Source organism: Vipera ursinii (assembly GCF_947247035.1).
Source record: "Vipera ursinii genome assembly, chromosome: 1".
NCBI classification, from domain to species: domain Eukaryota; kingdom Metazoa; phylum Chordata; class Lepidosauria; order Squamata; family Viperidae; genus Vipera; species Vipera ursinii.
This window is the reverse complement of record NC_139512.1, coordinates 312,520,624-312,535,180: the sequence shown is the minus strand read 5'-3', so window position 1 is coordinate 312,535,180 and position 14,557 is coordinate 312,520,624. Positions and strand designations below refer to the sequence as shown.

Here is a 14,557-nt window from a genome sequence, read left to right as displayed (position 1 = left end):
TCAGTACCACCAACCCACTGAGGTATTTTGAAAGCAGTATCATTTCAAAGCACAGAGTGTCCAGAAAACCAACTTTAATAATGCAGTGACTTAAGATTAGAAATGAACATACATACCGTAACTAACCTCCCCTTCTGTACCACAAACACCCATATGCTTTGTTTCTGTATCACTACAGTGGAATATAATTTATGGCACTATAAAAAGTTTTACAGCTAAAGCACAATGAAAGCTTAAGAGCCCGGTCCTTCTGTAACATAGCCAAGGTTTATCTTGTTAACATTTATGTGTGGGATGACTCAGATTGACAAGAGCTTTCATGGAGTTGCATTTCAATTGACTATCGTGCCACAGATGAAGTTCTACTTTAAAGAGGCTTTTCGTTCCCCCTTCCCGCTTTCTGTGACAATCAATTTAAAAATGGTTTTCAGATTCTTCCATCATATTTTATTGTTTGAGAAATAAAATTCCAGAAATTTCCTCCATTTCAAAAGCTGGTACTTTACCTGATTTGCGTGCCCATGTAGAGTTCTTAAGATACATGCCACTCTTGTACATATACAAAACTCTTTCAAGATGAATGGCTGTTTCATCTATTCCCCATCGAAGTTCTCCTATAAGAAGAAAATGGGGGGGGGAAAGACTTAGAGAAGAAAATAAACTCCGTCCATACAGAAAGTACAGGAAATGTAGAAAGAAAGGCACAAACCTATTATTTTAACTGGATGGGGGGGAGTGGGCATGGGAACATTATAGGCTTAATTTCTCGTTTACATTTCCACTTTGAAATTCAGCCAGAAGAAAATGAAACAAAAGATATCTTTTTATATGGCGTGGTATATGGTTTACGCGGTGGCTCAGTGGGTTAGGACGCTGAGCTTGTCGATCAGAAGGTCGGCAGTTTGGCGGGTCGAATCCCGAGTGCCGCGTAACAGAGTGAGCGCCTGTTACTCGTCCCAGCTTCTGCCAACCTAGCAGTTCGAAAGCACGTAAAAATGCAAGTAGAAAAATAGGGACCACTACGGTGGGAAGGTAACAGCGTTCCGTGCGCCTTTGGCGTCTAGTCATGCCGGCCACATGACCACGGAGATGTCCTCGGACAAGTGCTGGCTCTTCGGCTTTGAAACGGAGATGAACACCGGCCCCTAGAGTCAGAAACAACTAGCACGCATGTGAGGGGGAACCTTTACCTTTACCTTATATGGTTTATATGGTTCGCATCCCACCAGGCTCAAGGTTGACTCAGCCTTCCATCCTTCCGAGGTAGGTAAAATGAGGACCCAGATTGTTGGGGGCAATTAAGCTGACTTTGTAATAATGCCGCTTGGGGGTGTGTGTGAAAGCCCTAATAAGCAGGCATATACATAGAATGAAGGCTACTGCTAAGCTTGCAAGCCGCCCTGAGTCTTCGGAGAAGGGCGGGATATAAATGGAATTAAAATAAAAAATAAATAAATAAAATGCAAAAGAACAAGAAGGGAATAGAATTGTCAGGAGGCTGAAAAATGCCATTCAGAATGGCTAAAGTATCTGAGTGGGGAGAATCAAAATGTTCATCCTAATCAAGAAATTGGAGGTCTTCCCAAGAAATTCAGCACTGAACAGGTAATCCTCAACTTACAACAGTTCATTTAGTGACCATTCAAAGTTACAACAACACTGAAACGAGTGACTTATGACCGTTTTTCACAGTTGCAACCTTTGCAGCATCCACCATGGCAGCGTGATCAAAATTCAGATGCTTGGCAACTGGCTCATACTTAAGACCGTTGCTGTGTCCCAAAGTCATGTGATCACTTTTTGCAAACTTCCAACTAGCAAAGTCAACGAGGAAGCTAGATTTGCTTTACAGCCGTGCTAGTAGCTTAACAACTGTAGTGATTCATTTAATAAATTGTATCAAGAAAGGTCATAAAATGGGGCAAAACACACTTAACAGCTGAAATTTTGAGCTCAGTTGTGGTCATAAGCCGAGGACTACCTGTAGTTTAGGATTCAAGAAAAGAAGTATTTATGCATACAGTGGGATCCAGTGGCATTCGATGAGCACAGAATCATGCAAATATTTTGGTCTGATATAGAAATATTCCTTGTGTGTTCTTACCAGTAGCATTGACTATCGCATCGAGCAATGGCTTCAAGGATAAAGGAGCACTGTGAGGCAGGAGATATGTAAAGAAAAACCTATAAAGCAATGAAACGTATTAGATTTGTAATAGTTTGGCAATTGCTGTTGAGGAACTCAAATGAATAATAAAATTGCAGGGATGTGCACATTAATCTTGAAGAAAATCTATCCATAAGATGACTAGGGATTGACAGCAACTTAATGGCACACAATCAATCAATAATTACATCTCTTTGGGCTTTGCAAAAAAAATATACCATGTTCTGTACAGGTACTCGGTGATTTTCGATGGCAATTAGGACTGAAATTTCGATTGGTAAACAATGCAGTTGTAAAGTGTGACTTATCACTTAAGTGATGGCAATCCCTGCAGTCCCAATTGTCTTCATTTTTGTGGCAGTCATTAAGCAGACCCATCATCTACAATGAGTGCTTTTTGCTGGAAATTGGAAATAACAACTGATTTCCATCAAAAATAAACATTGTAAGTCATGAGATGCTTCAAACAATCATAAATGTGCCAGTTGCCAAGTATCAAAAATGTGATCACCTGATCATGGAAGGGCACCCAGCTGTCAGAATTCTGAATCTGGATTGTAAGTACCTTTTGGGGGGGGTGGAGGGGTGTCCATTGAAACTTTGGTGATAAATCAAAGCATATATCTATTTCACTGTTCTTACAGCTTATAGACATTTGCATCACCATTACAAAGCTGGTTTCACAGATCAACCAGCTCCTTATCTGATACTGGTCTTAAATTGCTACCCTGTCCCATAATCAACAGATCTACTCATCTAGTAGTTCATCCTCTCCACAATGTAGGATCAACTGTGTGGGATCTAGTAACTCAAATCCTTCACAAATGGCTGTCCAGCCTACTTTAGCCTCTGGAGTATGGCTGCTCATCAACTTCCAGGACAGTACAATAACTTGTAACATTCTCCTCCTTAATATCTATTTTCTGGTTTTCAATATGTAAACATTGATTTTGTTTGTTAAGTTATCGGCTTCTATTTGGATCAGTACCTGTATGCATTGTAAAGATTCCTCTTCTCATTCATGCTTTGGCATTTGCCGTCAACAGAACAAGGAAGAGTGAAATTTCTTGCTGGAAATTCCATGAAACAATCTTGGTTGCTAGTGCAGAAGGTTTCCTCATTGCTTGCATCATCCAGATCTGTCACTTTGAGCTCTCCATCCACGATCACAAATTGTCGAGGTCGGAAATCCAATAGAGTTACAGAGCCAAGAGGAGAATGGGCCAGGTAATGCAGAAGCTGAACTAAGCTGAAGCATATCTGAAATCAGAAAAGCCAAGTTGTCACACATGGCTTTTGTAATAGAACAATCCTAATAATATCTGTTTATTGTTAGAGACCATGGAAAATGACAATAAGCCTTCAGCTTTCTTCATTATTAGAAACAGATTCAGCAACTATGAGTGCCAAGTGTGCACATGGAAAGTTTGCTCAATATTTTTTCTTGGTCCTTGGCATACAAACCTGGCTCTCTGATGTCCTGGGTAGAAAATGAAGCTAACATCACAAATGCACAAATTTCTTATAAACTGATTTAACCCAATGTGCTAGCATGATCTTCCAAGATGCATTTCAGAGTCCACCTCCAGATTGCTCCTAGATGGCTCTGGCACAGAGTGCAGCCACACATTTCCATCACATGAGAGTTTATTTGGGAAACAATACAGCATAGAAATGGCATGGAATGAATTGGTTTCTACATTGCTCCATTAAAAATACTTCTCACTTGCAAACTGTTCTGCTACAATAAAAAAAGTCTAGAAAAACTACACCTCAAAATGTACTCATTTTGCAAATAGTCCTTGACTTATGACCATAACTGAGCCCAAAATTTATTTTGCTAAGTTACAGTGTTGTTAAGTGAGTTTTGCCCCATTTTTCGAAAGATATGCTCTCCTCATCTGATGCAAGAAATGCAAACATTGGTTTGCACGCTTCACTAAAGATAACATAAAGATAAAGATATTCCCCTTTCTCCCACTGCAAATGCTCACAGTGTCAGTACCCTTGCATAGTCTACAACAGGGGTGTCAAACTGCGGGCCCAGAGGCCGGATGCGTCAGGCCGAAACCGCACCCACCCCATTGCCGGCAATGGAAAAAAAGTCATGACAGGTCACCACACATCACGTGACGTTGCAAGTTTGACACCCCTGGTCTACAAGCTCTATCACTTCCCATTTACCTCACACTGATTTGGAATTACTACAGTGATACCTTGATATTCAACTGCTTTGGAACTCATCGAATTTGGTACTCAATAGATTTTGATGTGAAAATTTTAGCCCTGTACTTATCGTTTGTTTGCTACTCAATACACAAGCTAGAACCTGTTGGTGTCAACTACCTTGTGACTCACTACATTATTCCTTGCGGGGAAAAATTGTTTGGTACTCATCATTTTTGGTACTCATTATGCTTCCTGGAACCAATTAAAGATGAGTATCAAGGTACCACTATATTGATATTTCCCCCAAGGATCACCTGTCCGTCTTTGTTTTTTGTATCAGTCTATCCTAATAGTTTTTAGGGGATTCAACTCCGGAATTCCCATCCAAATGGTCTTTTACGCTGAGAGCTCCAGTCCTAACACAGCTGAAAACTGCCAGGTAGCAGAAGACTTTTCTTTACATGTAGCTTTCAGTGAATGGCTGTAATTGGGAGCAGCAATTCTGTCACTAAGTGCCATGGTTGTAAAGTGAAAAAAAAAATCAAATGAGTGTGCCAACTCACAATAGCCATCGCAGCAGCTGCAGTCATTAAGTGAATAATAGCATGTTAAGCCCAACATCACATTTTTGTGGCTTGCTACTTCCTGCCAACTTCCCCACTGACTTGTGAAGATTGCAAGTGGAGATCACATGATGGCAACATGCTGCAACTATTACAAATCTGTGCTGGTTGCCAAGCATTCAGATTATGATCAAGTGATCATGGGGCCACTGCAACTGCTGCAACTACAGGAAGTTCTTGACTTAACAACAGTTCATTTAGTGACAATTTAAAGTTACAATGGAACAGTGAGTTATGAACATTTTTCACACTTGTGACTATTTCAGAATCCTCACGATTATGTGATCAAAATTCAGATGCTTGGCAACTGACTCATATTTATGATGGTTGCACTGTTCCGAGTTCATGTGATCACCTTTTGTTACCTTCTGACAAGCAAAGTCACCGGGGCAATCGCATTCACTTAACAACCATATTACTAATTTAACCACTGCAGTGATTCACTTAACATTCATGGCAAGTAAAGTCGTAAAATGGGACAAAACTCACTTAACAACTGTCTCACTTAGCAACATAAATTTTGGACTCAACTGAGGTCATACATCAAGGACTACCTGTACAAGGTTTGGTCGTAAGTCTCCTCATTCAATAACATCATAACTTTGCAAGGTACCTTATTGCATGGTCGTTAAGCAAGGACTAGCTATACTTATTTTGTGCATATTAAAACTGTTGTTGTTGTTGTAGTTAGTTGCAAAGTCATGTCCGACCCATCCTGACCCCATGGACAACGTTCCTCCAGGCCATCCTGTCCTCTACCATCTTCTGGAGTCCATAAATAAATAAAATAAATTTAAGCTCACACCTACTGCTTCAGTGACTCCATCCAGCCACCTCATTCTCTGTTGTCCTCTTCTTCTATTGCCCTCAATCTTTCCCAGCATTAGGCTCTTCTCCAGTGAGTCCTTCCTTCTCATGAGGTGGCCAAAGTATTTGAATTTCAACTTCAGGATCTGGCCTTCTAAAGAGCAGTCAGGGTTGATCTCCTCTAGGACTGACCGGTTTGATCGCCTTGCAGTCCAAGGGACTTGCAGGAGTCTTCTCCAGCACCATAGTTCAATGGCCTCAATTCTTTGGCGCTCAGCCTTTCTTATTCTCCAGCTTTCACAGCCATACATTGCAACTGGGAAAACTATAGCCTTGACTATACGCACTTTTGTTGACAGGGTGATGTATGTGCTTTTTAGTGTGCTGTCTAGATTTGCCATGGCTTTCCTCCCCAGGAGCAAGCGTCTTTTAATTTCTTGGCTGCAGTCCCCGTCTGTGGTGATCTTGGAGCCCAGGAAAATAAAATCTGTCACTACCTCCATTTCTTCCCCATCTATTTGCCAGGAATTGAGAGGGCCAGATGCCATGATCTTGGTTTTCTTAATGTTAAGTTTCAAGCCAACTTTTGCACTCTCCTTCTTCACCCGCAACAAGAGGCTCTTTAGTTCCTCTTCACTTTCTGCCATTTAATTTAATTTAATTTAATAATATTTCTATATCGCCCTTCTCCCTGAGGACTCAGGGCGGTTCACAGGGCAGAATAAAATACTAAATACAAACATTAAAAAGAGATTAAATGATTGCCCAAGTTAAAACAATTGGAATACAATTCTAAAACCCCAAGATAAAATTAAGACACCAAAAATAAAAAAAAACCCACCAATCCCCATCAGGCTAGGCCGGCTTGTACAAACAGAAACGTCTTGAGATCGCGACGAAAGGAGCGAAGATCGGGCGCCATCCGGAGCTCTACCGGTAGCTGATTCCACAGCTCCGGAGCGCCCACAGAGAAGGATCTCCCCCTGGGGGCCACCAATCGACATTCTCTGACCGGTGGCACCCTGAGGAGGCCCTCTCTGTGGGAACGCACAGGGCGCAGGGAGCTTGATGCCGGCAGCAGATGTTCCCTAAGGTACTCCGGCCCCATGCCATGGAGGGCTTTGAACACCGTTACCAGTACCTTGAATCTCACCCGGAAGACAACTGGCAACCAATGCAGTTCACGGAGCAGAGGTGTAATGTGGGAGTATCGGGAGACTCCCAACACAACTCTCGCGGCTGCATTCTGTACCATTAGAGTTGTATTAAAACTATACTATTTCTAATTGTACTTACATGAAATCTGTCCTCCCAAGAAGTCTGCAAAAGCTGTATCATCTCCAGTGGTGAACCTAGTTCTGTGATGGCAGTCAAGGTGTCTGAGATGTCATTGCTGTCTTGGTAACAATATCCATGAAGCTGCAAAGGCACAGATAGAAAATGTGATTTATAAAGTCATTTTCTGTATGGAGTTCTTCCTCATCCTATCATCTTCTGACCTCACATGGTGATACAGTTGAAAACATGGACAAAAACCTTACTGCATAGAGAAAATTGGCATATTAAGAACAGGCAAGGGATTAGCCTACAAAATAAAATGCTTCTATGCAGGTGATGTTCATCAAGATAGGAAAGCAGGTAATAAAAAGTAAAGATTCCCTCGAGTTGAATTCAACTCCTGCTGACTATATGGACATGTCCCTCAAGTTGAATTCAACTCCTGCTGAATATATGGACATGTTCTGCGGTGTAGAAGTGGTTTGCCTTTACTTTTTTTCAGGTTTCCCCACACACAAAAACACACAGTTTTACAGACAAGCCTACAGTTCTGCTCTTTCTAATTTCACCCTTTCTGATGTAGCTCCCTTTCTCTGTGTTTAGAAAAATCCTGTAAAAACACCTCTCTTTTGCCAGGCTTTTCATTATAATTAATTGGTTTTAGTATCAATTTTAATTAAGCTTTAAGTTTTTATACTCTACCCTTTCATTCTGTTAGCTGCCCTGAGAATCAACTGAATTTTTGCAAAACATAGAACCACAAAAGCCACAGAATTCCTGTATAGGAATCCCCTTGGCTGGAAATTATCAATGGAGGAATACAGCCGCTACATTTGAAAAAAAATAAATTAATCTGCTAATAAAGGAACCTTGTTCCAATTAAGACCCCATTGTGGGAAGATTTTTTTTTCATTGCATTTTCATCACCACCATGTTATCTCTGTAACTGTTTCCACACTCGACACATTTTTAAAATATCAAATGCTAATTTTGTAAAAGGTATTCCATCTAGTTTATCCAAAGAAAGCTTCCCTAATCCCAAATCGAGGTATTTTAAGATTCTTGGTGCAATGGGAGCCAAGGCATCCAGGGCTTCTCTTGCCCATTCTCACCCCAGATGAGGCTTTCCATTATTTCCCTACCTCTGTAGCTCCTGTTAGTATCAACAGTTCTGAACTGTTGCACAAGAAAGAGGATGAACCACAGATCTGAGCAGAAGAAATTGGGAAAGAATATATGGCTGTTTTATTTCCCATGCCTGAGAAGATATAGATGTTGAAAAAATGCCCACTATCTTCAGTGTGTTAAAACTCTGTGTCAATAGTCTATTATTTTTCAAAATATAAAGGTAAAAAGGTATTTTAAGAAAAAAAAACTATTTTAAGAAAATTATATTTCAAGAATTTCTATGAAATAATGTTCTGATTTAAATGCCTTTGTAGCTCAATAATTATACCTTTTAACAATTAGATGTTGAACACATGGGAATGTAATTACTGTACCAAAAAAAACTAAAAATCTGCAATACTGGTAAGTCCTTGATTTGTTTAGAAACCGTTTGAAATGACAATGGCACTGAAATAAGTAACTAACTACCAGTCCTTACACTTAGAACTGTCAAAGCTTCCCCATGGTCAGTTTTAGGCACTTAGCAACTGGCATGTATTTACAATGGTTACCATGTCTGAGAGTCACATGGTCAAATTTTGGGCGCTTAGCAACCGGCATGTATTTACAATGAATGCCAGGTCCCAGGGTCACATGGTCAAATTTTGGGCACTTAGCAACTGGCATGTATGTACAATGGTTGCCAGGTCCCAGGGTCACATGATCAAATTTTGAGCGCTTAGCAACTGGCATGTATTTAGAATGGTTGCCATATCCCAGGGTCATGTAATCAACCTTCCCAGCTGGCTTCTGTCAAGCAAAATCAATGGGGGAAGTCAGATTTGCTTAAAGGCCACATGATTCATTAACAGCTGCAGCAACTCACTTAAAAACCATGGCAAAAAAGATTGCAAAATCAGGGGCAACTCTCTTAACAACTGCCTTGCCTATCAGTGGAAATCCTGGTCCCAATTGTGGTCGTACATCAAGGGTTACCTGTAGATAATTTGGCACAAAATGTGCACTTTCAGAAGTTCTACATCGTTTGATTTCTGAAACAGAGAAATGTCGTGTGGTTATTCAGCTGAAGAGCAGAAAGAAGATCGAAGTCGATGGGGATGGCAAAGTAATTGGAAAATATGAGAAGTGAGAATTCTATTGAGAATTGTGTTGTCATCTGCCTGTAATTATTACTACTGTACTGCAGGAAAAGCCAAGACAAAGTACAAATGAATACAAAGCTGCAAGAATTTCCAAGATTTTACAACAGCAAATACTATGATTTTAATAGAAATCTGAAAGATGTACAGTAGAAGTTTGACAAAATCCGACATCAGACTTGTTCCTTAAGATGCAGAACTATGACAGAACCATGTTGCATCCTTTAAGAAGGAACCAGAGTCACATTCCAAAAAGTGGTCCTGCCAGCAGAATCCACATTGGAATTTAAACTCCAACTGAGATTACTTTGATTAAATGCTATTAATATGATTGGTCTCCATGGATTGAATAGTGTTCCTCCTTTGTAACATCAAGAATATATAATTCAGCTACCAGTTTTAACAGTGCTCTGGGCAACTTTCCACTAACTGGATTAACTTTCAGTCTAGGACAAACGCAATATTCCTAAAGCTTAAAACTTTGAACGTATTTGAGTTTCAGTTGCTACTTATCATCAGGAAGATGTGGATATTCCACTTCATAAAGAAAATGCAGCAGCATAGCTAAATTCTTAAATCATATCACATTGGGTTTCATACCATCTTGAAGCCTAGCCAGGAACTACTGAGGCAGTGGCAGTGCTATGTCCAACCTCAATTGCTTTAGGAAAAGTCATCTTCATTTAAGCGTGTTGAAATCCACACATGGGGCATGACCTAATTTTAACAAAGATCAGATAACAAACGATTGACTTGTTAAGGAAGAAACAAAGTTGAGAAAGTAAGGGGAATTGTAACATATCAGCAGTGTAAAACTGATGAGTGATTATTTACAACTCCAATTATATTGATCACCTTGCTATTAGGTTGGGTATAATTTAGCATAGAAGCTATTTGAGCAAACAAAGAGGACAGGAGGAGCTCACCGTCTGAAAATGTATGATCAATCATCTCTATTATGTGCACCCTGTAGAAGGGAATAGTGTCCAGAAAAACAGAGTCTGCATGATGTGTAAATAAATAAAATTATTTATCACACATTGCAATTTTCACTGGTTGCAGTTTACCCCAAAGAATTCTTGTAACTGTTAGTGTAGAATTCAAAGTTAGATCTCCTTAGCTCTCCTCGCCAAACTATACTTTTCTTTGTTCTCAGGTGAAATGTGACTGACTACTAAATCAATTTAAGTCTGCTCTCCACATCTTAGACCTTTCCCCACATTAAACTGTCTTCCATTGTAAATGTCAGTAGCTTGGAAACAGTACTGAAATTAGTAGCAATTGATTCCATAACAGGCCTTTCCGGGGAGTATTCCTAAGGAAAATAGATGAGGTTGCAAATCATCAGCTCCTATTAAAGAAGCAGCAACTGAGAACAGAGCATTTAGGAATGATTTATATAATACATATGTCGGAATAGACAAATTAACCTGGATTATTTCCCATGAAGTTCTGAAAGTGAGTAAGAATGGTGGAGAGTTGTTTTTTTTTAATCAACATCATTGTGTATCTGTTATCTTATGTAAAAAGAATCCCCTCCTTATCACATCTTACACAAGTCAACTACACACACACACACACACACACACACACACACACACACCATAGTTTCTAGCATCTAGAGAGCTGCAGCCACAGAAGAGACAACTAATAATGACAAGGATAGTTAGGGCTAGTTTACAGTTGTATCAGCTCTGGCTTCTAGCAGCAGCAGAATTCGTGCTAACAGATCTTTTCTTCACTCTTAAAAGCTCGGGATAACATCTGGACCTTTGGGAAACGTTCTTGCAATAAAGAAGCACTTTATGTAATTTATCTTTCTTCACCAAGCCGCATCTGTCTGCTCTTTTGGCTGGCTCCTGCCCCCCCCCCACCTCAAATCCCATGGGCTGCACAAGAAAAGGAACACATAGGAACACCTCCAATGAATCACCAGAAGGTGGCACTGCTTTGACCTCTCTAACTTCCATCAAACACCACTTTGGATGTTATATAATTTGTATGCAACAAGACAACTCAACTGTTAATTAAAGAGTTATCATGAATCAACACAGAATAACAGAAAGGTGTGCATGCATTGTTTACTGGGCCTATGATCGCTTATTTTAAAATATTAAATAGTTTTGAGTGACGCAATGGCAAACCACTTTGGAAAAAAACTTACCAAGAAGGTTTTCATCTGTCTTCAAGTAGACCACATATTAACTTACTTCCACTGAATATCTAACAAGGAAACTTCTACAGTTACTACAAATTCAGAAAGGAAAATCAGGTTGAGAGGGAATAATTTGACCACATGGCTACTCAGTAAAATTCATGAGTAAGTATGGGCTTGAAGTGAGACCAATAATAATTAATTTGCAATTAATCTCTAACTAATATTAACCTTACCATGACATTCCTATCTTTAAGTGCTTTAGATAGAACAATTGTTTTTATACCAGTTGCAGGATAAAATGATGGAAGCATTAAACATTCCCTGGAAGCAAGTTACTCCTTAATACATTTCATATCATGAAAGAAAAAAAGTGGCCAGAAAGATTTCCATATGGAGAAGTTTTCATGAGATGAATAGGACACAATAGAAACAAAACTGTTTCTTAATCATTGTTTCCTTGTAATTGGCTCCCAAAAAATAAGAATCGTTTAAGACAAGTGTTTATGCCTGTCTGAGCATTTGTGCCGACTGACAAGGCTTATAATTATATCTGATTACAGTAAATCAAACATCACCATTATCTCTTTACAATTGCATCCATTGTTTGAAATTAACAATTCTGCTACTGCAGTTCTGAAGGAACGATTTTTCTACCTTCATCCCCAGACTGTGATGTATAGTAGCCAAGGGTGTGTTGAAAACTAAACTACAACCATGCTTATTTATCTCCCAACTAAAATGCAAAGTCTGGAATCTCTTCTCACCCTCCTACCTCCACAAAAGCAAGCAACCACCTTGCAAAGAAACAGGAGAAAGAGGCAGTTAGCTACCGGGTCGATAGAGAGCAATTACACAGCAATTAGCAGAATTAAATAAAATTTCAAGAATAAATCATACCCTGAAACCTCTCTTTTGCAAATGTCCCTGATTATTAAGCTGACTTTAATGAGCCAATGTTCTCTGCGCCGCCTCTTCCTCTTCCCTTCATTCCAAACACAGCAACATTAAACCTGCCTATCAAAATGTCTCCCACAAAAATGTCCGCTTGCTAAGAGAATAGGGAAGAGGTGGAACAGACAAACACTTTGTTGTGCTATATTTTGCATGGGTCTGGGTCTTCGGGTCAGTGCTGCCTCCTGGCAACTACTTGAAACAGTCTCCACAGTTCTCTTGGCAAAAATGTGGGAAGCGGTTTCTCCTTGCCTTCCTCCTAGAACTACAGTAAGAGAGTGTGATGGGTATAAAGTCATCCACTTGGATTCCATACATAAAGGCAAGATTAGAACTCACTGACTCCTAATTTCTAACATGTGCCTTAACCACTACAGCAAACTGTCCTCTTGTGTTATACAGAGCAAACGTATCCAAGCTATACTAGCGACACCATAATAAAAGAAAGGCAGGGACTTTTGTTGTTCTTGTTAAGTAGAAGGTTGTAATTTTTCAGCAATTGAACCTTCCTAATCTTTGGGGTAATACTTTTCTTCCCATATTGTATGCCCAATGAATGATCTGCCACATCAAAGACAAATGGGTCAATAAATAATACAAAGTCACTGGGTTTCTTAGGAGAGCTCAGTTTTAATTCTCTCTACTTATATTAGTCCATCTCACCTATTTCAATAAACCTAAGCTGATCAATTAATTAAAACATGTGAGATTAATCCATTCTGTCTGTTCTGATGATTTAGATATTCATGCATTCTAATTTCCCCTTGCCAAATGGTATATTAAAAATTCAGAAAAAATACTTTATTATTTGAATATCACCTTTGGAATAACAACAGACATAACATTTAGTCGCCGGGTTGCCAACCATATTTAGACTTCTTTAGTGCAACTTTTCTGGCTGTATTTTTATTTTTGCCTGCCTTTCTTATGGTGCCATTTCCATTTCTAATGGGCATTGTTTTTCTACCATTGGCATGATTAAGTTATTACCTAGATTTTGAAAATCAAATGTACACTGCCTTAATTAATCACGACCCACCTTATAATTAACCAAAAGTATTTTATCAACATGTACTACATGCAAAATGTTTTGAAAGAATGCATTTAAAAATACAAACACAATCTAAGCTGACTGTGACAACTGGCAGGATAAGAACTGGGAAGGGTTGAAACAGTAAAAGAATAAGTCTGTTATCTTACAGACACACTTCAAGCTGTCATCTGGAAGAGATTTACAAGGAAAATGTCTCTTGCAGGGTCACATGTATGTCTAAGGGAGGACCCCCTTCCACTTAAAGTAAGACTTGTGACCACGCTCAATTTGAAAAGTCCCAGGAAGGTATAACCTCTAAGGGTGACCAGTCAGCAAGGAACACTTTGTATATTAGATGGAGTGCTTAGAATAAAATTCCATTGTATGATTTTAAAAGCAGTCTCTGGCTCTTGAAACAAAGCATTATTTCTAGGATTGCACTACTCAGGTCTTTCATGCATGCAAAGTAAGGTAAAATTATAAGAAGGCTCCAAAAGCTGAAGCAATCCCTCATAAAAAAAATACACTAGGTTTGAGACTTGTTCAATAACATAGGTTTTTAAAATTTATTTCCTTAAATGATGCCCTTCTGCAAAAAATTTAGATACCAAATTGGAGAAGGTTGCACTGTTGCTATGATTCATGATAATATGCATAGTGCATAATTCCAGAGATCTCTTACCTACATTTGCTTGCTTATATAAATATGTGGAAGGAAATCAATCCGAATAGAGCTGAAAGGGACCTTGAAGGTCTTCTAGTCCAACCCTATACCATTTCAGACAAGTGACTGTCCATTTCTTCTTAAAAACCTCCAATGATAAAGCATCTACAGTGTCTGAAGGCAAGCTGTTCCACTGGTTAATTGTCCTCATTGTTAGGAAGTTTCTCCTTAATTCCAGGTTGTTTCTGTCCTTGATTAGTTTCCACCCATTGTTTCTTGTTCGGCCTACAGGTGCTTGGGTAAGTAAGTTGACCCCCTCCTCTTTGTGGTAACCTCTTAATGTTAAACAATACTCCAGGTTTAAAGGATGAGCATAACAATTTTAGAATTGGAAAGAATAATAAACTTATTCAAGGTCTGCTCAATAATATAACATTGAC

The 14,557-nt window shown here is 39.3% G+C and overlaps 1 protein-coding gene across 2 annotated transcripts in view; it reads right to left on the bottom strand.

Annotated features, from left to right (window-relative positions):
- PKDCC (protein kinase domain containing, cytoplasmic) overlaps positions 1-14,557 on the bottom strand; it is a gene marked incomplete at its 5' end in the record, with an annotated part of 44,339 nt that overhangs the window by 18,314 nt on the left and 11,468 nt on the right. For both annotated transcript variants that reach the window (XM_083349782.1, XM_083349783.1), the window contains 4 exons: positions 507-614; positions 2,105-2,184; positions 3,156-3,427; positions 7,063-7,185. In XM_083349782.1, the coding sequence (XP_083205908.1) occupies positions 507-614; positions 2,105-2,184; positions 3,156-3,427; positions 7,063-7,185 (583 nt within the window). The remainder of the gene's footprint in view (positions 1-506; positions 615-2,104; positions 2,185-3,155; positions 3,428-7,062; positions 7,186-14,557) is intronic.